The sequence below is a fragment of the Glandiceps talaboti genome, chromosome 11 (assembly GCF_964340395.1).
Source record: "Glandiceps talaboti chromosome 11, keGlaTala1.1, whole genome shotgun sequence".
NCBI classification, from domain to species: domain Eukaryota; kingdom Metazoa; phylum Hemichordata; class Enteropneusta; family Spengelidae; genus Glandiceps; species Glandiceps talaboti.
The window spans coordinates 4652496-4680358 of record NC_135559.1 but is presented as its reverse complement, the minus strand read 5'-3'; the positions used below and the strand labels follow the sequence as shown (position 1 = coordinate 4680358).

At 37.1% G+C, this 27863-nt stretch overlaps 1 protein-coding gene across 1 annotated transcript; it reads left to right on the top strand.

Annotated features, from left to right (window-relative positions):
• The first annotated feature begins 770 nt into the window (after positions 1-770).
• LOC144442177 (ATP-binding cassette sub-family C member 5-like) lies at positions 771-27863 on the top strand. Its single transcript, XM_078131449.1, has 25 exons — positions 771-924; positions 6487-6727; positions 7677-7835; positions 8456-8600; positions 9351-9584; positions 11589-11762; positions 12276-12423; positions 12793-12941; positions 13852-13959; positions 14360-14611; positions 14735-15004; positions 15774-15977; positions 16625-16907; positions 17883-18067; positions 18499-18645; positions 19429-19558; positions 20551-20833; positions 21608-21794; positions 22319-22408; positions 22684-22873; positions 23271-23430; positions 23999-24077; positions 24505-24618; positions 25075-25239; positions 25878-27863. The coding sequence occupies exons 2-25, from the start codon at positions 6495-6497 to the stop codon at positions 25968-25970; spliced, it is 4182 nt and encodes a 1393-aa protein (XP_077987575.1). The 5' UTR covers positions 771-924; positions 6487-6494; the 3' UTR covers positions 25971-27863.

The following is a 27863-nucleotide window of genomic DNA, read 5'->3' as shown; positions in this document are numbered from 1 at the left end:
ATGTTCGTCTTTACAACTGTTTAATGATGAAATTGCGATTCAATGATCGAGACATTACGCTAAGTTGTGCGGCTCCAGGCGGTAGGCCTGACAGATGGCCGGTCATATCACCAGAAATAATTGGTTTCTCTCCCGTGACTATAATTTCGGAAGAAATGATTTTTTGATCTGTAGGATGAAATTAGAGTATTTTGAAATAAAAATAAATAAAAGAGAATGACATTATTTTTTTAAAGATGAATATAAATGAATTGAGTCGTATGTGCCCGGCTATGTGCTATGAATAAATACAAATTTGTTCCCATAATAACCTTCACGCAGTTCTATTATAAAAAACGTGTTTGCTTTTTCACTTATGCTTATTTGAATATTTGAGCAAATACGGCGGAACTGGACTTGACAGTTTGTGTTGACGAAATAAACAATGTAAGATATTAATAAACGCCCAAAAATTCAAAATCAAATATGAATCAAATTGATACAAAGAGCGTAAACACACTCACACGCGGAACGGCATACCTCAACCGTGCCAGGTCACATGATAGTCAGGTGATCATACCGGCATCGGTGGCGTACCAATGAAAACGAAAGGTAAATCCAATATTGAATGTATTAAATATTATAATTATCAGCTGTATGTACAAGCAAATCTAGCTTTCTATTTCTGGAAATATCGGAAGGCGTGATCCCTCAATGTTATTTTGTAAAATATGGTCACATTGACATGTTATAGTTACTACTCCGACGAACGACGACAGTACGAGTAGCGCAGTGTGGTTTATAACGCTCATCATCAACGTTCGTCAGACAAAAGCGCTCGTTCCATTCAAAGGTCGGTTTTTACGCTGCAGCCCTTGAACATTCGCTTGTCGGCTTTCCACTGCACGTGAACAGAAACTGGACCGTTTGATGGACATTTTAAAGGTAGGTGTTGAGAATGGGTAGCGAAGGATAGTTTGATATGACATTGGTGTGCGTTGTTATCACCGTATTATAGGTATCATTGTTATTGAATAGTGGGTGGCTAGCAATCGCAGACGAAAAACACGTTATTATTCGCAGCCGAAAAATTAAATTGGATCGAACTCGATTTCAAGTTTGAGTATTCTCTTATTTAATTAAATGAAAACGATAGATTTTCACTAAGAATTCGAAAGCTATATATTGGTCTATCGAGTCGTTTTCTTTACCCGTGTGAATAAAAGTCAAACGTACCGTAATATTCAAGGCTCACATAAAAAGACAACAGATGGGCATAAACCAACCGTGCATAGACCAACCGTGTTTTCATTCAAATTAGAGAAAGGACACGTCGAAACAATGCAATGTGTTGTCAGTGCGTGTTACAAGTATTTTAATTTTAAAAATTCTTTTCATTTTAATGGAACACTCATCGTTTTTATCCATGGCGTGTTTTATTACGGGTACAGCAGTAGCTGGCATTCACAATAACACGATAACAATAGATGATATACTTATTTGCATAACAATAATGAACATTTGAGAGAGTGAACGGATTCGATGTACGATTATCATCTGCAGCACCTCGCATTTTCATTTCACGAATAGCTAGTTCTTCTATTTTCAAACACACAGATAAATCACTGAGATATTTTCAACAGCCACAGTTTGCAGAAGAGAAACTCGAATTAACCCCATTTTGAAGAAAACTAAACATATCTATATTTAGATACAATTGAGAGACAGTACAGACAACTGTAACAATTTGTACATTATCTCCAACAAGTACACTTCTTTCTCAGACGGTAACCTATTTATAGTTCAGAGGGATCTGAAATAAAAAAAATATAAAGAGCGTGAGCAGGTGGTAAACAGCCAATCGGTGAGGATAACACATGTATGATGTGTGTCGTCCTACAATGGTATTACAAGTCATGTGTCTTGCTGTATCCGAACTAACGGACTGCATGTTGCTTGTTACCATGACAATAAATTCAAGTGAATACTAATGGGCTGTAAATTTTGAATGTTCAAATAAGAGATAAATTCTTACACACATCCGAGTCATTAGTCTGAGAGCATAGACTGATCAAATTCGAACTTTATATGAGAAAATAAAACGATTCCATCCACTTTAATCATGATGTTCCATTTATCTCCATGGTAACGGGACTAGAGAGTTGCCATTTCATTATCCACTACCATAGACTACACAGCAGTATTACCATAGTAATAAATTACTTCCAGTATAAGCTAAATATTCTGAAAAAAAACCATATCTGATTGGTCGGTGATCGCCAGTAAAAGATAGGCCATCGGTACCACCGTTTTCAACCGCTGTGATATCATATACCGTGTTGCATTTGTTACAGAAATATTAACTGCATAACGTAATGCAAGTCAATATATAATGTGTTTAATCATGTAATGGTCGAATGGTTAGAGTGGCCTGCTTGGAATATGTAGGTTTTAGTTTCGAACCATGCCGTTCGTTTCTGAATGGCTAAAGTCCTTGGGCAAGATTGAACCACGACCTAGGTGTAAAATTGTATTTGGGACCTGACAGGACAGCGATTTCGATGTGAATGTTTTAATCCTCAGCGCTTACATAGGTCGCAATGGATTGTATTCTCCCTGGGGAATCGTGAAATTATAAAGGGCCTCTGTGTCTCTATAGGTGTGTGCCAGGGGTAGTAATTGTTGAGCACTTTGTGCACGGTGCTGGAAAGCGCTATGTATTATTAATATTGTTATTACTATTTGGCACATAAATTATAAAGTACAGTGTGGCTCACAGAAATAATCAAACAAATGGCAGCATATAACGTGTTTTTACAACACATCGACAAATGTAAAGATCTCGTTTCTTACAGGACAGTATAGTACAAAATATCGATTTCCAGCCCATTCACGTCCGAGTACTCGGTAACCTTTGCTTAGAATTGATTTACGGGGACAATTGAAGACTACCAATCGATCTACAGACAGTGCAACTTCTTAATAATTCATTCCCATGTAATTGAGTTTGTACATTCCAAAACAGTCAGCGGTAACGATGCATCGCGGTGATGTAAATACATTGCGCCTAAAACATGCATCAATATGAAATATTTGTTACTGCACGGTGTTGCGCATTTTAAGCAAAGAGCAACGACACAGACCCTCTGTGCTATATATATTCTTAAGTAATTACAGGTAGGGGAGGGTCAGGGGAATTGGAGGGTATCCCAGTGCTGCCACATCCCACCACTGACACTTACCGTTGTACTGAATTGTCAGAATGTATCAGTCGAATCGCTGCTGACAACTTGGAGTGAAGTAAGAAGGCAAGCAACAGTTACATACAGTTGTGGGGTTAGGAGGGCCTGATCTCGCAGGAGTGAAGGAGGAACGGTGTAATATGATATTGGCGATAATGTGATGAAGTGGTATGTTGACATATCGACAATGTTAGGAACTTGACCGTTTAGTCTTTGGGAGCTCTGGCATTAAACTTTGCAAATTAGATCCAAACACAAGAATTAATGCAACGCTTTCACACATGGTGATAGTTATTAGGAAACAACCAATGCCTTCAGAAAACAATATCAATGTGGTGAAAGCAGTTACATTGTCCCTCTACCTACGCGTGACAGAATTTAAACTCGTGTTTTTAAAAATATTTGAAGTGGGGGAGGGGGTCATGTTTTAGAAAAAGGAAATCGAGGTAGGGGTCCTACTTTGTAGAAAATGGTATTGGGTCCGGAATGGGTCACATTTTACACACAACAGACCGGGCTCGATTTCTCCTCGTCCATCTCCTTTGTATTAATTTCTGAAGGCATCCCTTACAGGTATATGCGACAGAGACACAGACAGAAACTCTAAAAGAGGGATAAAGCAATTCCTGTGATTAGTGGGATGTTGATGATTTCTTCAAAATTATCGGTTAATAATTTGTACCTTTGTCTACTGAATGAATATATGATTACACAGATAAACCATCAGTAAAATTATAACAACACTGTGGTGAGATGCAGTTCAAGTACTTGTTGTTACTTTGGATTCAAACGTATGTGGATAAAAACAATATCACTATATGTTGTGTTAAACCACAGACAACGATGTCTCTGTAATCATACATATTAACCCTTCCTCCATATTTACCCTTCATTCTATGTAAAACTTGTTTTCCATCTATCATAAAACACCATGGTGTTCGAGACTATAAACTCTGGGAGATCTTTATTTATTATAAGTCACAGGTGAATGATTAGCCAATGTTTGCATTTAACTATATAAATTATAATTATTTTACCAATACATTATTCAGAATGTTGAAAATGTATACTTTTTAGTCTGGGGTCGATAAGTTGTTTTTCATTCAATTAAAAAATATATTATTTAATCTATTGTTTTTCTTGCATGGTTTTACGACATGTATTTTACTCTATTTTAAATAATCCATTTTCGATTCATATCATGTAATTCATTTATTTAACTTGATTTAATTTGATTTGAAATTGATTCAATTCAGTCTGATTAACTTTATTTCATTTTCATTTATTTCAGTCTCAGTTAATTTGACTTCATTAGTTGTTCATCTGAAAAAACAGAAAATTTGGGCGTAAAATTTCAGGTCAAAAAAGGGACGTCGTCAATCCTCACAATGCAACTTACAAAAGGAAACACTTTCATGCATTGTTTTTTTCGACAAGGTTTCATGTTGTCAGTCTGCCAAACATTAAGAACTAAAATATACAAATCCATATGTTTACGATTTTATTCATGCCCTGGAAAGTTCAGATCTATTTTCGTTCAAAATAAAATAATAAATTTTGACACTAAGATTCTATACATATTTTTTGAGGAAAACATGTGGGTTGTTTTTGTTCGTAATTACTCGCTGAATGCTTGGGTAAATGTAGGCTATCTAGAAATAGATGTTAAGGCGGTATTACTCTATTATCTACAGCCTACAGTATGGCACCATATGTTTCACTCTTATAACTGGCAGTATCGTTTTCGTCTAGGTATACTCAATTGTCGTATCATATATCATATCATGCACAAGCCAGGTTGTTGTCTTTGAACAGAAAGCATGGATTATATACCCTGATCGTACTACGTCACGACAACCCGTGTCTACGTCACTGGTTCGGCAGTGCTCATAGTAAAAACGTTCCGAATCGCCATAATCGTTTGTGAAAATCATAAATTATGTTTGAGTAGGTGTAATCATTTCCCCAAATTAATATTTTGATTCATTCAGTCGCAAAAACTCATGAGTTAAGGGTTTGTCAGTACTCGCCCAGCTACTCGTAATGACAAGGCCCCTTAGGTCAGTTGGGTCAGAAAAATATTGTTGGATATAATATCTAATTGTTTTGTGACGTACTCTGTATGTTACATTAAGTTTTCTGTTGTCTAACTTTATTTTGGTTTTTAATCAATTAGCACGTAGCTTACATTATTCAATAAATCAATATTTTTTTTTTTACAAAAATGAAATAATGAATGTTGATAGCTGTAAAGAGGGGTGGTGGTCATTATCTTTACTATTTATAATAATTGTATTGAGTTTGTAGTCTCAGTATTTCTCTTGTGAATATTATCTGCTGTATAACCCACATCAATAATATTGAGGCGGGACTTCTTGACATATATTTTGACGAACTATTTAATTGATGTTCAAGTCCCAATTACAATACACACTTTTACTGGAAACAGTTCAATCGTTCCAAACAACTGATGTATCGCTCTAGTAGTTGTTTGTAAACTGAGTAATACATCCTTTCCTGTCAGAATTCCCCTCCCCTCCCCCTGGCCCACGTCAACATAAGACTGTTATTTTTATCTAAAACATGAAACTGTGTAATATTTAAACACACATTATCTTTATCTACTATAAATAATCCTTAGTTGTCAATTGTTGTCAATATTAGTAAAAATTAGACACTCTTTATACCAAAATAGCATTAAATATTCTTGCAAACCAGACGGTTTTTTCCGCGACCCTGCTAAATAACTTGGTGCGTCTTGGAGTTGTGCCGTAAAATAGGCTATGGTTTACGACGATGCAAAATAGTGCCAACGACTTTAATAAGTCAACATTTATACGTTACAAAGTGGATGAACCATGAAGACAGTATCCTGTAAAATGCGTTCAGAAACTATCCGAATATTTATTAGATTATAATTACTTTAACGCTTGATATACAAGAAACTTAATATGTATTATAAAATAGCAATGATATTTTGGACAAATTGATGTATGTTCGACAGCCGTTGGAATTTAACAAACTTGAACTGATAGTACATACTATAATGACATATAATCCACCCTGCTAGAAGGGACTGACCTTTGTACATTGTGGAAGTCGTGAAAGTAAAACCACATTGATAGTAAATTCTCAATTCGTGAAATCGAATACCAGAGTTGTTACGTCATCAATTTTCAAGTGCCATCCGCTTCCGCTCGATGTCATGCCTGGCTTCCAGAATCTGTTCAAAATTCATGTTTTTCGTCTGTTTGATATTCTTTAGCTGTAGCTATGGCGGACCAAGATGATATTAACGTCATTTACCAATCAGATGATAAATTTATGGGACCACGTCATTTGAGTTATTCGTGTGCCGAAGCTCTCAACTGTCATGACTTTGATCTTTACCAATATGATGATATCCCTGGCAGTGATAGCCGAACGCCACTCTCTTCAGACGGGAACAAATCTAGTAAATACAGCAATACTTTGAAGATGCTGTTGCCATGGCGACGAAAAGTAAGGTAAGGAATTTCCAACTTGTAACTAACACCAACGAACACCGTAAATGTCAAACGACTCAACCTCATACTGTGTTAACCTGGACTGTCTTTTTAATTGGAACCCAGGACGGTCGAACGCTTGAATGTAAAATATTATTTTTAATGTACATGTATAAAATATTTACTTGTTTAATTTTATTATGATAATGGGCTTTTTGATGTGGATGGATTGTAATTTGTAACATGTTATCTGTTACTATAGTTACTCCATATCTTACAGAAATACGGCAATGTTCTGTAGACGCTTCCTCAGTAAATATCATATGTACTCAAGGGCATGACACTGTGGCATAATTGCACACTTTAATACACGTATATCAGATAACATGAACTGACCAGGCTATCATTGGTAGCTTTATACACCATAGGATATTATTTACGCGCGACCTTGCATTCATCCACAAATTAATTGAGTGAAATGCAGCAGCTAGGTAATAATATAGTATCCATATTAATTACCTGTCTGTCTGTCTGTCTGTCTGTCTGTCTGTCTGTCTGTCTGTCTGTCTGTCTGTCTGTCTGTCTGTCTGTCTGTCTGTCTGTCTATTTGTCTGTCTGTCTGTCTGTTTGTCTGTCTGGCTGTATATGTGCGCCTGTCTCTTGGTCGGTCCGTCCGTTTGTGCCTATCCGTGTATGTATGTATGTATGTATGTATGTATGTATGTATGTATGTATGTATGTATGTATGTATGTATGTATGTGTGTGTGTGTGTGTGCGCGCGTGGGCGCGCGCATCATCTGAACTTCATATTAAATTTTAAGTTTTAGCTACACGCTTAGATAGTATAATACAGTATAAATTTCTTCTTTAAATCTCATCTGGTGTCACTAGCGTTACATTTAACATTACCGTGTTAGTAGTTGATAGGGTTTATCAAGATCAAGATATCTGTTTGAATTTTATTCCCAGAGATCCTTTAGTTTGTCCAGTGGACTATGCCGGATTTTTCTCCATTTTGTTTCATCGCTGGATAAATCCAGTGTTATCAAAAGCAATAAAGGCACCTCTGAAAGTGACAGATCTTTGGGCTTGTCCTGAAACTGACAGGGCAAGTAGGAACACTGAGAGGTAATGTAGTAGGGATGCACATCTCACATTTTAATACCTACTTGTTGTACTGCTTGATCATCATCATCATCATCATCATCATCATCATCATCATCATCATCATCATCATCATCATCATCATCATCATCATCATCATCATCATCATCACCACCACCATCATCATCATCATCATCACCACCACCACCACCACCACCACCACCACCACCACCACCATCATCATCATCATCATCATCATCATCATCATCATCATTATCATCCCCGCCACTGCCGTCGTCGTCGTCGTCGTCGTCGGTGGCGGCGTCGTAGGCGTTGTTCCTGCCACCACCGCCATCATCATCTATTTATGTTAAAATATGAATATAAAGAAAGGAAGATGACAACTCAAGAAACATAATATAAAACACTTCCGGCAAAATACTACCGGACATCCTTTCTTATATACTGAAGGCGAAGGGCGGAGCCAAAGTTGACGCTCTGATTGACTGACCCTCTTAACCAATGAGCTGATGGTATAGCTATCGATGTGATGTCACATATATTTGAAAGAAAACAAAACTTTAAATGTGCCATTGTAAAATATATTATATGTAACACTTGTGTGTGTATTCTAAAATTCTCAGGTTTGAAAAGCTATGGATGGAAGAATACGAAAAGGAAGGTCGCAATGCTTCTTTGGGGAGGGTTGTTAGACGTTTTGTGGCAACAAGGATCATTATTGCAGTAGTTTTGATGACCCTAGCCCAAATCTGTGAGTTCCTTGGCGTGGTAAGTATATGTGAGATATCAGTATTAAGACTAAATTCTAATTTTTCAACAATTGTAGACTTTCTCTCAGCCCTCTGAGACATGTACATGTAGCATTACAGAGTTGGATGTAAACTGAGAAACGTGGTGACATACAGCCCTAACCAGGTGTTATATGATATGATGGCATAGCAGTAAGTTTTTAAATGCCCATCAAACAGCACATACCAGAATGCCTTTTTTGTCGCTACATTCTTGCACGTCTCACTTTCCCATCATAATCGTATAATAATCCCCTGTAGTTCAGTGACTTCGTAACAAATGCTACATAGATATTTTGTTTGTCTGCGATGGTATTTGTCAAGGGACGGCGAAGGAGTCGAAGGAGGGAGAGTACGACTGTTGTTAAATCATCATTAGATACAAATATTGAGTTGTAGTATTTGGTTGTACTACAAAGTTCAATTCTCTGTAAAACACATGTATTTGCATTAAATAATAAATCTAATACCGTGACGTCATACAGGAAAAAAATGTGTCTTTGTGCTTAAAATGTTCAGTGGAATATTTTCCAGAATATTTCTAATATTTTTTGGATAAAAATTTAACACGTGTTGTACGGTTTATGTTGTCAAGAACGAGATGTTGATTGCATCGGCTTCTAAATATATAACAACAGTCTGTTTGTCCGTCCGTCTGTCTGTTATTTTTTCTTCTTTTACTCCTGATTGTCGATAATGCCACTAAAACTTTAACTCATTTTATTTCTAGGCACTAGCATTGAGATATATATTAGAATACGTGGAGTTTCAAGAGACGGACGTGTACTATGGATGTATCTTGGCATTGTCTCTTTTCATATGTGCATTGACTCGGGGTGTCTTTACATCACTAGTATGGTATATAGCAACACGCACAGGAGCACGTCTTCGTGCGGCCGCGCTTGCCAACGTCTTCAAGAAAGTCTTAAGACTCCGGAATCTTCAAGACAAATCAGTTGGAGAGGTAGGTTCCCATAGCATTCAATTGTCATATGACCTTTACTGCTCAAAGGTTCTCCGGATAAATGTTGTATGGTGAGGGCGCTGACCTTCGAAAGATACGTAAATGTTATATTGACCGCAAAACCAGGCCTAACAAAAATCATGTGGTTTTTACATATATATTTTTTCATATGTGAGTGTCTAGTTCAGGTAGTTATGTTTTTCGTTGTTTTCCATATGGTCTATGTGTTATTGGTTTCTTCTCATCAGATGTACAGCCATTACAGATTGGAAGAACAGTTTTATATTGTCTTTATAAGTTGATGTCAGTTTCCACATCCACTGTTTCCCGTGAGATTTCTCAATTTTTGTGATTTTATCATTTTTTTCTTGAACACGTAAACAAAAGTTTAGGGTCGGTAGTGAAACACTAGGTGGGGGTCGGGTAACCGGAACCAAACATTTTTTTAGGCCTAAGCTATAAAGATTTATGTTACATCGTATGCTGTATCAAGGTTACGAAGAAAACACTATTTTGTATAACAATCTCGTTCAGTAAAGAATACGCCTGTATATATGTTTAGGCAGAGATGACTGCTTTAAAACAACGTCAGCAAAGTAGATTGATATTTCCCTTTCTCTTACGATGGGATGCAATATCACATACCGTTACCGCAAAGAGGCTGGGTTTTACGACGATTCCAACTCCATACTTAGACATGCTAGAGTGGCGTTGTAGGAGAATTATTGCACGGTTGTGACGCATGCGTCCTTTAAATTAACCTTACACAGATAAGATGCGTGATTCTAGGTTCATTTCAGTTCATATTTGATTGTACGGTGAAAATCACGAAACCTGAAACAAAACGAAAAAAAAAAATCTTACCGCTACAGTTATCATCTGGCTCAACAAAAATCTTACAAAATTGGTCACTCGACAAACAACTTCGTTTAATTTACTAAGATTTTTGTGGAGCTACGGGAGAAAAATGCAAGACGTAAGAAGTGTACGTAGGTAGAGTGGACAAAAAATTGGAAGGGATTGGCCACAGACACTACATTGACATGATCATATTTTCCGCTGACGTCACGCGACAATAAATAGTGGCTGTTCTCGGGGCGTCTTGTAGAGTGCCGTAAATAGGCCTGCGGTTTTACGACGGTTTAATTTCAGATGACGTGTATGACAACATCGTTGTTGTTGTCACGTGTGAAACAAAGTAGAAAAATATCATGACGCGTGGCCTCAATTTTACTCCCATGATGCAGTGCAGTGAGACGAACGAGTTTACGTCCACGACAGACACACTGCCAGGTGTTGCGTGACACTATCATACATACGTATCTGGAGAGGGAAAACAAACATTTATTTCAGTACGTTCAAGAAGTCACCTACTATACAGTTGAATATGTTATTGGGATTAGATTCAGCGTGGTACGATGGATGATGACAATCAACTGGGGAGGCCTATCGTTTATGTCACCGGGGAATGACTATTTCTGATCGTTGTGTATCCAAAGATTTGTGTCAATTCCATTAAAACTATTATTATTCCACTCTCATTGATTTATAGTTTAATTACTGGGTCGAAGTTCGACAGGTAAAGTTATCATCTTATCCAGCTCGGTAATCACCCAACCATAGAGTGGATGAATCGCATAGCAGCCCATATAGCGTTGACGAACGAAATATATAAAGACGTCATGTTTTGTACACTCGATAAAACCACTCACTAAATATTATCAAAAGTGTTTTCTGTTTTAAATATGTATAATCTGGCATATGAATTGAACAACAGTATTTATTATTCATAAAAATAATAAATTTGTTTTGAAATTGAAAGAAGGAATTGCCGCCATTTTTTTTGACGCGGGAATACCATACTGAATCATCTCACTTCTTGTGTTTACGATACTTTTCTCATAAACATGTCACGTACAAGGACAGTCACTTTTCCATGTCTGTGTAAGTGTACGCCTTTCACTTACAATTAATACATATACATTTTGTTCTATCCGTTCTTAGATTGTGAATATATGCGCGGCAGATGGCCAACGATTATTTGATGCCTGTATCTATTGCGTCATACCTATGTCGTCACCAATATTGGCAACACTGTGTGCCGTCTATGCCGTATTGTTGGTCGGACCTGCAGCTTTGCTCGGTACATGTGTCTTTATCCTGTTCGTCCCATTGCAGGTAAATTACGCCAAAGTGCTTATTACCTTTAGATAAATAGTCATGAATATTCAGTGTACATCTAACAAATTATGTCTGCTGAGTCCAACAACAACAACAACAACAACAACAACAACAACAACAACAACAACAACAACAGCAACAACAACAACAACAACAACAACAACAACAACAACAACAACGAGGACTGTCGAGACTGGTGACATATACATAAAGACAGTTTATTATTTGATGTGTAATGTGGCTCAAGTGGAAAAAATATCCTTGATCAATGATATGACATCCTCTGAAAGTTACTGACATTTGAACTCAGTTTAATCAAAAGCCACTCACTCACAGAAAGTTTACCACCATGTGCACGCTAGCTCACGCTGTGCTTATACCAATTGCTCCCAAAAAGTTGTTCATATTTGTATATAGTTTGTACTCCGAAAAAATGAGTGTCGGTTGCAGCCAGCGTGTGCACCACTCGTTGGTGATCTATTTCTAAACGCTCAACTTTGATTTCTTCAGATGGTTCTTGGAAGATTTACTGCTCGTTTACGTAATAAAGTTGCCGCCATTACCAATCAACGAGTGCGCATGACCAATGAAATGGTGCAATGTATCAAACTGATTAAGATGTATGCCTGGGAATATTCCTTTGCAAAAGTTATAACAGGTATGAATTCTCTCATCTTCCCTTTCCGTCCCCGTCACCGGGACACATCCACCTCTTTTCCTCTCTCGGGCCTCTTCTGTCCTCTTGTCTTGTCTTGTCTTGTCTTGTCTTGTCTTGTCTTGTCTTGTCTCTCCCCTCCCCTCCCACCCCTCCCCTTCACCCCCTCTCCTCTTCTCCCCTCTCTTGTTTACCTTTAACGGACAACATTGGCCACCTTGTGTATCTGATTAATGCGAGGAATGTATATTGATATACTTTGTCAAACAAAAATTTACAAGGAAACCGACCGAAAGCTTGACAATGGAAATAAAAATCTGTAACTTGTTTTTGCTGAAAACAATAAAATCGTTTTCTTTTTCAATTCTACAGCAATTAGAAAAAAAGAACGCAGGGTTTTGGAGAAAGCCGGCTTCTTACAAGCAGTAAGTCTGGGGACATCACCATTGGTGTCACTGCTAGCTTCGGTTGCCACCTTGACGTTGCACACTTTGACCGGAAATGACATCACTGTTAGCAAGGTACTAGAAAAATCTTCAAGTAAGACGTGTTCCACAAAGACCATGATGTCATAGTGTACATGTTTTACGTATCAAACTATTTTACCAACATAATTCATTCACTAGAAACCCACAAGACTGACTCCTGAAGATGTTGAAGAAACATTCATCATAATTAGTCAAGAAGTGTATTTTATTTCACAATACAAGTCAAATGCTGAACTTGCCCACCTAAATGTACACATTATACTTGCGTTTGGTCGTGACATTAAGAACTTCACGTTTTGATTTTATGATATTTTTTTTTGAAAACGGAAACGGTATTCTTTGGTAGGTCTATCATTCCTTCAAACAGTAATACACACAGCAAGTCAATAGTAAACATATTTGTAGTCATACATTATGGCAAATATTTACCCTGGCTTTAACTTATGTCACAAGTCACAATCTTTAAATTTCTTGTTGCTTTCTTCAAGAAAACGTCTATTCATTTTCAGTTAACTTTAAGAAAATAAATCGGAGGGATCACCATGCATTTCTTTTTAAACTGTAGTCAAAATTATATCAAAAATAAACCAATTTAAGAATAAAGAATGCTTTTGGTGGAAATAAAAAAAATTGTCCATTTCCTTGAAAACCGGATGGTGAACTTAAATGTACCAGGAAACACAAGTTCAGATGGCAAAGTTGGAGAGATTTGAAGAATTTGGCTTTCAGGGAAGTTGGGCTTGAGGCGCATTCTTGCTCTTCGTTTAAACATGTTAAAATCCATTATGCTTCAGCACCCCTCCCCCCCCCCAACAAAAAATAACCCCAAAAAACAAACATACCAACCAAACAATAAAATATCAAAAATCAACAGAATTCTATTTCACTTAAATCATTGTATGTAAGTTGTATTCATATTATATATGTTATGTTCTCTTTTAAGGCATTTACTCTTGTTGCTGTGTTTGATGTTATGAGATTCCTTATCATATCTACTCCGTTTGCAATCAAATCACTTGTTGAAGCAAAGGTTTCTATCAACAGAATCAAGGTAAGACTCGTGACATCGCCCTCACTCGACCGAACATGACATTCCAGATGACTGAGTACATTCACCATTTTTATAAATTACAAAGGCTATGAGTTACAAACAAGGACTTGGCATCTGTTGTTTCATATTGATTTTTCAATTAGGAAGCCATGATAAAATTGTTTTATAAATTAAAATTCCAAAAATATATACCCAATCCTCATCCATATGGCTACACATGGGTAGTTCAACTGTAGAGCATTGAGCTTTCGATCTGTAAGGGTAATGGTCGGCGATCCTCGTCAGAAAGACAAATTCCCATAGTTACAGCTATATCTAAGTATTGTATAGCTTCGTTTGTTGTCTTTTTTTCTCCGATTAAACTTTTTTTTTTTTTTCTTTTTTTTTTTTTTTTATAAAGGAAATTCTTTTGATGGAAGAAAGAGTGTCAATTGCAGGCCATCCCGAAAATCCTGATGATGCACTGATAATGAATAAAGCAACGTTTGCATGGGATAGAACGCAACCAGCAAAATCTACACCTAAGTCTGAAAATGACAGGGAAGACAAGAAATTACTAGAAAATGGTAATGTTGTAAAGAGTAAGGACGACGCTGAAGAAAATCTGGCATTTTCGAACACGCTATTCGACATCAATCTTCATGTCGTAAAGGTAATTTTGCTTTTGATATCTGAGTTGGCAACGGAAAGAGAGTTACAACAGTAATCAAATACTTATTATTAATTGGCAACTTGTAAACTTATCATATGTTTATTAAAATATTCGTCATTCAAGGGCCAACTTATTGGAATCTGTGGAGCAGTTGGAAGTGGAAAGACTTCTCTCATATCCGCCATTTTGAACCAAATGCACCTGATAGAGGGCGATATTGCAGTTGACGGCAACTTTGCATATGCTTCCCAGCAACCCTGGATTGTTAATGCGACTGTAAAGGATAACATCGTGTTCGGTAACATCTATGAAAAGACGAAGTACCAACAAGTTCTATCGGTGTGTTGTCTGTTACCAGATCTTGACATTTTACCCAATGGAGATCAAACGGAGGTAAGAATGTTGAGTTTTCATTTAAATCTAATTTCTAGTTTTAATGGTGCTTCTCATGCTGGGATTCTGTGATAACCAGCAAGTGCGATTTGGAATACTTCCTTATCACTGGTTTATCACTGTTCTGTGTTTGTTACCAATATTTATGTGACTGTCATAATGTGACTGTTATGTTTTTTAAAATAGCTTTTTGCAATGTTTTGAGTTACAAACACACACTTAGTCAATGCCATGATAAAAGTGTTTTATAAATTAAAAATCAAAAATAAATACCCGATCCTCATCCATATGGCCACTTTAAGTCAAAATGTCTTGATCTTTATTGTTATTACAAATAGCTGGAGTATTTCATATTCATTTTATTTTCCTTTGACTGTAACCAAAAGCACAGTTTCAAGGAATAAATCATTTCAGGCAGGTGGTTACATAAGACTAGTCTGTAAGGTACGCCTTGACGCCCTCACACATCTGTCATCGGCCGGTGAGGGCGGAACGACACGACGTCTATATCTTACAGTCTAAGCAACGACTGCCAGGACCTTTCAGACTAGGGGCCTTCAGTATTTTATTAATTTTATAGATCATTTTGTCAGTAACACTAGAACTCAAACAGTTCTAAAGATCAAACATTATATACGACCAAGTTAACAGGCAACACGGGGTTTTCTATCTCCCAAAGGTAACGGAAGAAATCCGTAATGTAGTCTATCTTTTAATCGAAGTGTATGTGGGCAATATATCATATCTGTCACTTTTATCCACCCATCAGATTGGTGAACGGGGAATAAATGTCAGTGGAGGACAGAAACAACGAATCAACCTTGCTAGAGCCCTCTACTCCGACAGAGACATTTTTCTTCTTGATGACCCTCTCAGCGCTGTTGATGTCCATGTTGGCAAACATATTTTTGATAATTTGATTAAAGATGCCTTGAGGAATAAAACAGTTCTGTTTGTTACTCATCAATTACAGGTAAGAGATAAGAATTGACGTCTTTAAATTGTATTGACGTCAAACAACCAATAATTCTTTTTTGTTATTAGCCATTTGTCAAAAGATGGTCAAAAGGGACACCGTTGTTCATTATAAACGGCGCCATTAAGTCATTCACCTATTGATTAAAAGATCGATTCTTGTTTAGACGAGTGCCTACGTAGATAAAAAGAAGTTTTAAAAGGACATGCTGAGTTTTATACTTTTGTTCATATGTATTCCTTCACTTCCAACTTCTTGATATTGACATCTCTATTAATGATAAATCATTCTCATGTTCAATTTAGTGTCCCTCTTTTATTTAAGGGCCTATTTTTTTTAGACGCCCCCCACTTTCAGTTGGTAACCGTTTTTCCACCATAGATGAATATTACCTGGGTGGGTAACTTCTTTCCAATGGATACCTCTTAGTCAATGTATACCACCCATTCTAATGGAAATCTTTTGAAAGTTGTTCGATCTGGCACTTCTCGTTCAAAACTCAGTGGTACTTCTTGTCCAAATGGGTACCTCTTGTTCAAATAGGCACCTCCCGTTGAAAAGGGAACTGTCAAGAAGAGTTATTGATAACAAACATCAGTACATTCGCTCTGTTTTGATTCTGATTTGTCTTTTGATCTTTTCAGTACTTGAAAGAGTGTGATGACGTATTAATGATGGATAACGGTCAAATAGTGGAACGGGGCACACATGATGAGTTGATGGCACTCGACAAAGACTACGCCAAACTCATTCAGACATTCCATAGTGGAGAAGAAGAAGAAGAAAATTTCCCGGATGTACTGCCATTTACTGAGAAAGAGGCTTGTGAATACGAAAAACAGCTTTCTAGGGAACGAGCTTACAGCAATCATTCTATGAACAGTGTTCTTTCTGTAGACTCTGTGGTGGTTGAAGACGAAACAGCAGGTATATTGCAACCGTAGGATTCACGAAATCAGTAGAGCTCAAAATTCAAATAGCCCTATTCAGCTGTCGGTCTAGACAAAGGGCGTGGGTTGAGGTGTAGTTTCTCAGTGAAACGTGAACATATTTTTGAAAGTGTTGAGTAAACTCTTGAGTCAGTTACCGCCTTCTTTATTCAACTTCTGCTAGTCCTAACAGCATTAGATTTTAAATAGATTTAAAAAGTTAAGAATTATATGAAGGTGTCTCATTAACCCACTTCGAAGCAAAGAATAAATAGCAGGGCCACCTTGTATATATTCTAACCCTTTTCAAGTGACATTTCAATATTACACGAGAACAAATAAATACGCAAACTAAGAACAAACAAAACAAACCAAAACAACAAACTGAGAAAAAAAAGGAACCAAATTGTTTTGATTCAGTCTTTGCAGTTTTCCAATTCCATTTCGTCATTTTGCGTGGCAAAAGACTTTTGATATTTTCCTGTGCTTGCTTCATTCCTCTTCCCCTCTTCCTGACCACCCATCAGTCCGTATACCACCGCATCACTGCTCTCTCTCTCTCTCTCTCTCTCTCTCTCTCTCTCTCTCTCTCTCTCTCTCTCTCTCTCTCTCCCTCCCTCCCTCTCTCTCTCTCTCTCTCTCTCTCTCGCTCTCTCGCTCGCTCTCCCTCTCTCGCGCTCTCCCGCTCTCTCTCTCTTTCTCTCTCACACTCACTCACTTTCTCTCTCTCTATCTCTCTCTCCCTCCCCCTCTCTCTCCCCCCCCCTCTCTCTCTCTCTCTCTCTCGCTCGCTCTCCTTCTCTCGCGCTCTCTCTCTTTCTCTCTCACACTCACTCACTCACTCTCTCTCTCTCTCTCTCTCTCTCTCTCTCTCTCTCTCTCTCTCTCTCTCCCTCTCTCTCTCTCTCTCTCTCCCCTCTCTCTCATCTCATTTCTGTATGTATGATTATTTGTTTGTCCTTTTTGTCATCAGGTAAACTTACAAAAGAAGAACAGAAGGCCGAAGGCATTGTCAATTGGAGGACGTATCACAGTTACGTGAAGGCTGCCGGTGGATATATCTTATTTCTGGTTGTCATCCTTCTCTTTATACTGAGTTTTGGAGGTCTATTGTTTGGAGTATTTTGGCTCAGTGTATGGCTGAGAGCGGGTAGTGGGGTGAGTATTTACCAAAAAACGTGCATTTTTGAAAATTTAGATCAGCTTCATACGCCTTGATCTTAGATGTGATTAGTTATGAGTTATAACAATGGCAAGTTATGGCAAGTTATGGCAAGTTATGACAAGTTACAGTTGCCTTGTAACAATAAAGTGAAATGTTTGCATTTGACTTCCGATCACTGAGGCGGGGGCTTAGATTTGACAGCCCTCCAAACCCATATCAGTGTTTTTTTTAGACTCACCAACTTAAGCCTAAGGAGAAGAAGGCACTAGAATGGTCCACATGTAGCGTATAATTTCAAAGTTGAAAATTAGATCGATTGTTTGTGTTCAAAAATTCACATATGAAGGCATAATTTAGTACCAATTTATATTATAATAATATAGCATTTTTCATTTTCATGTGTGTACATATGTTTGTTTCTCAGAACACTACAATCACAGACGGCAATATGACGTACATTAGCCCTAGTCTGACAGACAACCCTAACTTGACGTGGTATACCGACATCTATGGCAGCTCTGTCGTTATCATGTTGGCTATGATTATTCTCAAGGCAGCTGTATATATAAAGGTAGGTAGCATAATCACGTTTGTCTTGTTGTTTACATTATGTCTGTTATACAGTCTGTAACTTTATCGTCTTTTGGCGGTTACTTTTGTATTATATTGAAATAATTTTACAGTATGCTTAGTACTGAAACATGTTGAGTCTTGCCTAACAATAGGAAAATTGCAAACCCGCCATGTTGAATGTTGCATCATGGGAAATGGGATAATAAATGCTAATCAATTAGTATTTTTAAACAATATTGTTACATTGTTTGTAACCACAGATAATCAATTCATAGTTACACTAACCTTTGTGGGAGGTTTATTTTATCGGTAGCTCCAGATTAGGTACTACGATAACCACAGATAATCCCATAGTCCTTTGCATCTGAGCATGCTCAGTCTGGATTGCAAGTTCCCTATTGCATGGTTGGGTTCTCATCACTAGCTATTCGAATTATGATGATGAATATATCATTTTGACAAATATTTGTTCGACCAACCATAAATTTAAAATTAAAAAACAAAAACAAAACAAACACAAAAACCTAAATACAGTCTTAGTTTCAAAGCCCTTTGTCCTAATGGGTCGAGTTAGTTTTGTTTCTAAGTAAATGGCCACAAGTTTTAATATTCGTCGGGAAATGTTTCCACTACACAGTCATATATAAATTATTCAACATAATAGATTCAAAGCTAGTTTTTCGTAAATTTATCCTAAAGGGGAAAATACATTAACATCGGTAAGTATTGATACTTTCCATTCAGTAGATTTACCTTCATATTACCCCTACTATCGTTTCAGACCGTGTTGCGATCCTCCAGTAAACTACATGATAATTTCTTCTGGGGTGTTTTGCGTTGTCCGATGAGTTTCTTCGACACAACACCATCAGGGCGTATACTGAACAAGTTTTCCAAAGATATGGACGACTGTAAGTATTTCTGATATATTTTCTGTTTGACCATGTTTTATGATGTGTAGTTAAGTACATCATATGTTTTTCGTTATAGTACCCTTCCGACTCATCACAGTCCACATACAGTAAATATACTCATTTATAAAATATACGAGTCCACATAGACACAATACAGACACAGATAAACGATTACTATACACACAACGTTAACTCGTGCACGCACGATAAAGAGCTGATGCAACAACTTGCATTCCAGATGATTGAGTCCGTCACGTGATTTATTACAGTGCTAATATATGATATATTATCCAATGTGATTTGTAACTTGTCAAAAAAGGGTATTTAAGTTGATGTTGAAGTTGAAAGTTGATCGCCCTCTTGTGATATTAGCGAACAAGATATACAAGATACTAGTATGTCGATTGAGTCTGTATCCTAAAAAATCGTTAGCTTTGACAAACGACACACACCTATATGTTTTACATACAACATGCATTAACCACAATATGACAACCATGTTTTAAATCTATTCCATATTAAAGGAATATTCATTAATATGTGGATTTACAGTAATCTAAAAATGGTAAAGTTACAAAAGAATGAAAACTCAATGCTTAACATAACCAACCAAATCTCTCTCTCTCTCTCTCTCTCTCTCTCTCTCTCTCTCTCTCTCTCTCTCTCTCTCTCTCTCTCTCTCTCTCTCTCTCTCTCTCTCTCTCTCTCTCTCTCTCTCTCTCTCTCTCTCTCTCTCTCTCTCACACACACACACACACACACAGACACAGACACAGACAGACAGACACATACATACATACAAACACGCACACACACATACACACACAGAGACACAGAGACACACGCACGCACACACATGCATACGCACGAACACATGTACGTAATACTATATGTATACAAAGGAACCCGTGCAGATTAGATTTATGCATATTGTACGTAAATGTAAGGACATAATGTTTATATGTTATTATTTATGTTTGTGCTTACAGTGGATGTTTATTTACCACTGGAGATGGATTTCAGTTTGCAATATAATGTCGGGATCTTTTTAGCTGTTATTGTGATGGCTGTTGTGTTTCCATGGTTACTGATTGCCATGGTTCCCTTAGCAATACTCTTCGTATTTATTTACCAATATTTCCGTCATGGTATCAGAGAACTCAGGAGACTGGAGCAAATTACTCGGTCGCCATGGTTTTCTCACATCAATGCATCAATCCAGGGCGTATCAACGATCTACGCTTACGGAAAACAAAGAGAATTTGAAAGAAAGTAAGTACACGTGACGTATGTTATATTTTAATTAACTCATGACCAAGACAAGCAAGTACAGACTGTCTCCAGTCCCTTGGGAGATATTTTAAGCCTCATAACCTTTGAATAGATTGAGTTTTTTTTTAAATATTCACTTTTAGTTTTTAGGGAAAATGTTGTCCTCAACTTTCTTTCATTTTAATATCCCAGTTACTAGTCATCTCCCAAAGGCTTGGGCGTTCACCCGACTATTTTGTAATCACTCACTCCGCACTCACACACACACTCACTCACTCACTCACTCACTCACTCACTCACTCACTCACTCACTCACTCACTCACTCACTCACTCACTCACTCACTCACTCACTCACTCACTCACTCACTCACTCACTCACTCACTCACTCACTCACTCACTCACTCACTCACTCACTCACTCATATCAGGTTATCATTTTATGCATGGAATGATGAGTTTCTTTGTTCATGTTTGTAATTCAAACAACAACAACAACAACAACAACAACAACGATAATAACAACGACGACGACAACAACAATATCATCATCATCATCATCATCATCATCATCATCATCATCATCATCATCATCATCATCATCAACATCATCATCATCATCATCATCATCATCATCATCATCATCAACATCATCATCACCACCACCACCACCACCACCACCACCACCACCACCACCACCACCACCACCACCATCATCATCATCATCATCATCATCACGAGGCTCTGGTAAAAATATACACGTATATCATCAACAGATTTGAAAGTCTCTTGGATATGACCACTATGCCAATGATGGCGTTCACCATAGTTACAAGATGGGCAGCGATACGTATGGACGCCATTACTGCCTTACTGCTGGGATGTACTGGGGTAATCATTATTTTAACCAGCGGACAACTTACACCAGCATTAGCAGGATTGGCCATAGTATGCTGTAGTCAGGTTCGGATTATAGAGTCTATCTCTTTTAGAATTCCCTTCGTCATCAGAAAATCACGTGATCAGGGACTCAGTTAAGTCCAAAAGAGAATGAACAAGTAATTTTTTTATCCAGAGTTATCCAGTTCAAACTTTTTTTACTAAGATCATGTAAGAGAATGAGTATGATGTCATGGCAACTGACTGGCACGTATTATTACTATGTATTATTAACTTTGGTTCCTAACATAGTATAGTATCATTTTATATGACCTTTGACATGGACGGTACATTTCCACTGGTATAATCAATTTTAAATTAGCATACAGCTAATCAGACTGCTCTAAATGTTCTTACTAAGCCGTAAGATACGACGTGTCGGGCGCCCTCACCCGGAAGAGAAAGCCGATGACGGCGGAACCACATGATGTATCTTATAATCTAAGAGAGGAGGAACCCTGCCACCGGGAATAGTTTTATTTAGTGGTGAATTGTAAAGTAACAACAATAATTTAAATACTCCTACTTCTGTTTTATCATGTCCACAGATAACGACATATTTCCAGTTTTGTGCAAGAATGAATGCTGAAGTTGAAGCAAGGTTTACGTCTGCCGAGAGAATTCTTGACTACACCAAGGTATATATATTAACTGACGTCATTGCGGAAGCTATGAGGACATCAACAACAGCATCGTATATATATTGACAACAATCCATATATATGTCTACCGATTCCCATGACAACCACTAAACAATGATGGCAAACATAAAAGCAGACCTCAACAGGCAGTTGTTGACTTTCACATTTTCTCAATGAAATACAATATTTAATTTCTTCCCATGGTAATGCATTAACTAGAGTATGTTTTGTAACAACACGTGGTAAATGTAACTTCTGTCGTTTCTTTTTAGAATTTACCCGCAGAGGCACCGTTGGCAGATGAAAAACAAAAGCCTTCCCCAGAGTGGCCGAGTGAGGGCCGAATACTGTTCAGAGAATACAAAATGCGTTACCGTCCACATTTACCCTTGGTCCTAAAAGGCATTACGTGCACCATAAACCCGAAAGAGAAAGTTGGAATTGTGGGGAGGACAGGGTCAGGTATGTGGTATATATTTACAAGTTTTTTTAAATAGATAGGGTTAGGAACTCTGAAATATGACACATGCGACATGTGACTGATATTTTGAACGGACATGCTAATGATAATTTCACAATTTGGAAGCAGTCTAGATCTATTCTATATTTTTAGGAAAGGAGGGATGTTGTTTTTATAGCTGATAATGATGGTCGAGGCACCACTTGTAGGGGGTGATCATTTTGGCAAATAACACGTCTCGATGATAGGGTGGTGAGGATATTTCTCAAACATTTATTCGATTACTGACTAGAAGGTGTTTGTTAACAGATCTTGAACAGTACTACTGTGTTATGCAAATAAGTATACGTACTTTGCAACATACTAGGTTTAAATCTTGTCTTGTTACGTACATTACAGGGAAGTCGTCGCTAGGGGTCGCCCTATTTCGTTTAGTGGAAGGAGCAAGTGGTAGGATCATCATTGATGACGTCAACATTGGCACGATTGGATTACACGATCTGAGAAACAAGCTTTCAATTATACCCCAAGACCCAGTACTTTTCATAGGTACCATAAGGTGAATATTGGTTTACAAAATTGATTGATCGTCATCGTTGATCAAATGCTTCTCTGCAGCGAAAATCACCTCGTTACATTTACTGCCTATAAACTTTCCCATAAGAAATTATTAATGATACGTTATGTTGTTCACATCATAGTTTTCCGAAAAGCTAGTTTATTATTCATATCATTTGATAGTTATCGATGTATAAACAAACATTCTTGGCAAGTCAAGTGGTGAGCTTTGATAATAAAACACCATCTGTCAAGGCAGTCAACGTTTTTTATGAAAGTTGACATTTCGAGTATATTGACCCAACACGACACTGCAATCGATTGATTAATTATTTGCATACAAGGTGTGTCATGGTATCAGTGTGAACGGATTCCTCGTGATTCATTTTTTATGTATTTTGTACATTTTATACCGAAATAGTCAGTATGTCATGGCCGAATCTTCAACTTGAATCTAGTCTGAAATGCTGACGTCATTTCGACATTTGGTACACACACGTTATCGATTGCTACCAATTTCCTTGTTTTTGCATACTTTCTTAGTCATTCATTTCCTATTTTACGTATAGATATAATTTAGACCCATTTGACGTTCACACGGACGACGAGTTATGGTCTGCATTAGAAAAAACCTACATGAAAGAAAATGTAAGTGTTCACTTCTCTTTCCCTACTCAATAGAAAACTACACCTAGGTCTTGCTGGACAGGATGTAGAAGATCATGATGTTTTTCCTTTAACATAGTATGCGCCTTAGACATAAAATTAATTCTTAAACTGTTGTTGTTCAAGAAATTCCAGCTCATATTTCAAGGTGACCACCAAATACTATGTGGATAATTATTAGTTGGTGATTTCCTTGACAACACGTTGAACCACCACCTTGAATAATTTCCAATTCACCAAGCTTTGTCCGTGATGAGCGATCTTCCTTTCCGAGAGATTAATGGCGGGGGGGGGGGGGGTATGTTAATAATGATAAATGTTTTTTATGACTTGGTAAAACTAATATGTACTGCTGAGACAATACAAATCCTCGTCCACTGTTGTTTACCATTTATTAATTATTTTACAGATAATGAGTCTACAACAACAGTTGGAAGCTCCAGTCGTTGAGAATGGCGAGAATTTCTCAGTCGGCGAACGTCAGTTAATTTGCATGGCAAGGGCGTTGCTAAGGAACAGTCAGGTAAATTGTTTGTAATTTGTAAGTCTCTGAATGGTCCAATGGAGATCTGTTATAGGTAGATCTCATGTATGCCGTTTTTACTGGCGAAACACCGCCACCGATAGAATACATGTAAAATATTAGTATACATAGTTCAGAGCGGACGATGACCTACAAGTCCTTACTAGGAATATATTCAAAGGTTGAAACAATAGAAAGATAAAAGGTAGAAGGTCAGAGAGGAGAATGCATACGAAGGAGAATCTGATATTGACGATGATAAAATATTTAAATTAGAGAATAAAGTTTAAGAAAGAAATATCATCAAGTTTACTGTAAGAATAGTTGTTTCAAAATGTAAGGAATACAATATACATATAAACAAAATGAATTAATACAACAACAACAACAACAACAACAACAACAACAACAACAACAACAACAACAACAACGCCGTTCTGTTTTTTTCTTGTGCAGATTCTGATGTTGGACGAGGCTACTGCAGCCATTGACACAGAAACAGATAGTCTGATACAGCGAACGATTCGTGACGTATTTCAACATTGTACAATGTTAACAATAGCACATAGACTAAACACAGTCAAAAACTATGACAAAATTATGGTCATGGAAAACGGTCGGGTAAGTGCGGTTATTCCTTTCATGAATTATTTTACAAACATTCATGAATGCTCAAATCTAGTGCTGTGTTCTTGACAAAAGTTTATAGTGGCGGGTGGTCGGATGGTTATTCAGATTAAGTTAAGTTACATTAATTCCCACGAGTATTGCAGCCTCTGTGTCTAGGAAGAATGTAATGTATATCTCCAAAGTCTCGAAATCTTGATTTGGGGCAAATATGACAATTGTGAAGTTGAAACTTAACCGATTTTCTGTCTTCATTTTTGAAACATTTCGGTCTGATTTCTATCATGAGAATAGTAATCTATAATAAGAATAGTAATCTTTCAGTCCAACTAAAACGTAGTCCTGACGTAGATAACAAGACTTAGTGAAAGTATACACAGTTGCTCTGTTTTTATCTTCGTACCTGACTGTGTGTGCTGCTATATTGTGTCACTCAGTGGGTGTCACTCAGTGAGGATGACTGGTTAGCTTTGATAATGATCGCAGATCATATCCAATTACTTCTAATGTTGTCTTGCTCATAACAAAACATATGTGTCCCAGCAAAGTGTTGATACTCTTTGACAAACGGTTGTATTCGTTATGAATGGACTGGTGCAGAATAATATATATATACTTCCTTCTTTCTACAGATAGCAGAATTCGACCGACCATCAGTACTCATGGCAGACCCCAAATCCAAATTTAGTGCAATGCTTGAAGCTGCTGAAAGCCACAAAAACTAGCCACGTTAACTCTACCCTCTTAATCAGAAAGCAATTCAAGCAACATTACGATTTTGACATCACTTCATTCAGCAGCTCAATATTGTTATCTTTGAAAAGACAAAAATGAGTTATACTTTTCAGTGACTGTAGAATATTGTTTTGTAATAATTCCTGTTACGTTAAGTTTTGTGAAAAGGGTTTTTATTTCTGCCAAAAAATGTTCGTTTGTTTGTGAGAGGGCGCATTTAAAATGCACAATTTGTTTATGATTTACTAAGTTACAATATAATCAAAACATTTACAATTGTACGTTTTCAAGTTTGCAAAAATTTCGTTTGATTGCGAAGGGGATAATTTAAAATTCACGATATGTTTTGGATTTAACAAAGCAATAAAATCAACATTTACAGTCGATATTTGCTTCTTACATATTTAGTAGTACTTATCCCTTATCGGGATATATAGATCATACCATTTAGACACAAATTGATCGAGGTATAATCCTGCTGTCGGTCATGGTTACCACGTATGATCAAATCAATAATATATATTGGGTTTTTGACATTTGAAGGCTATTAAAAATGCACATGACCTTGATATTTGAGATGGTGCGTTACTAGCAAACAACATATCAGGTTACTTTGTTCAAGATGTACGGATTTGACGAAATCTGAAATAACACAACCGTACGTGCTATGGAGCCAATGCGGAACAAACCCCCTTATGTATGCCAATTTTGATAAATGAATAGAATCACTTCAAATATTGTTGAAACCAGATCTTGATATGAAGGAAATAGTTGAGCTTGACAATGAAGCAAGACCAAAAGGCTGTTACAAGTGAGCTCTTTAATAATTAAAATTCTATCCATGTTGCAACCATTAGAGCGGGCTCTTTCTTACAAAAGTCGTTTCAAATGTGACAAGTAGTTCTTGAAGGGGAAGGAAAAGTCAGTGTTTTTCTTTACCAATACATTGATATTGCAATAATTTAGGACTGATTCTGTCAAGCCATCGAGTGCGTCGCTTGACTTGACTTGACTTGACTTGACTTGACTTGACTTGACTTGACGACGACGACGACGAGGGATAGCACGATGACTTTGTCTTTGTTACTGGTAGTGAGTGGTATAGCTAATGTACCCGGGAATACGTACCTCGATTGCATCAGAAAGTTCAATCCTCTGTAAAACCTATGTATTTGCATTTAGTAATAAATTACTAAGTTATAAGGAAAGAGGTTTTTGGTGCTTTAAAATTGTTAAAGTCTCGCAAGTTAATCTGTAATAATTAACATGTGTTGTACGGTTTATGTTATCCAGAAATACGGTATTACTTTCTTGATAACCCAAAGTCACTGTCTGTCTGTCTGTCTGTCTGTCTGTCTGTCTGTCTGTCTGTCTGTCTGTCTGTCTGTCTGTCTGTCTGTCTGTGTATGTGTCTGTGTCTGTCTATATAATGTATAAAACATAAGATTTAATTTCGCGTCAACATAATAATAACAGTTTACCGGCAATCCTACTAGACCTTGACCGAGACAAAAAAAGTTCCGACAAATTATGTGGGTGGATGAATAATGAATACAGAATGGAACGGAAATGGAAATCTAACTATTTATTTACCTCGCGTCTTAAGGAAAAGCTCTGACATCCAGTGTCAAAGCTCAAACTATGTTATTATTAAGTTATCTTTTCAATCTAACACATTATTTTTCTTGTGTCTGTTCCTCTATGAAAGTTATGAGGTGATGTACCTTTAAGATGAGTGACAGTCGGGTGACGTCTACATTGCCAAATGCTGTGTAGAAGGACCATGTACTGACTCTCAATGTCAAATAATTTCACTTCACCTTCAAGGATATTTATTCTGCCCATGCAACAAGTTTATTGTTTTGTATATATATGTACAGAGG

Excerpts from the sequence above, each read along its gene's own strand:
- LOC144442177 (XM_078131449.1), top strand. The coding sequence starts at position 6,495 with ATGGCGGACCAAGATGATATTAACGTCATTTACCAATCAGATGATAAA. Across the intron at positions 20,834-21,607 it reads CAAAGAGAATTTGAAAGAAA|ATTTGAAAGTCTCTTGGATA; the intron begins GTAAGTACACGT and ends TATCATCAACAG. Across the intron at positions 24,619-25,074 it reads CGTTGCTAAGGAACAGTCAG|ATTCTGATGTTGGACGAGGC; the intron begins GTAAATTGTTTG and ends TTTCTTGTGCAG.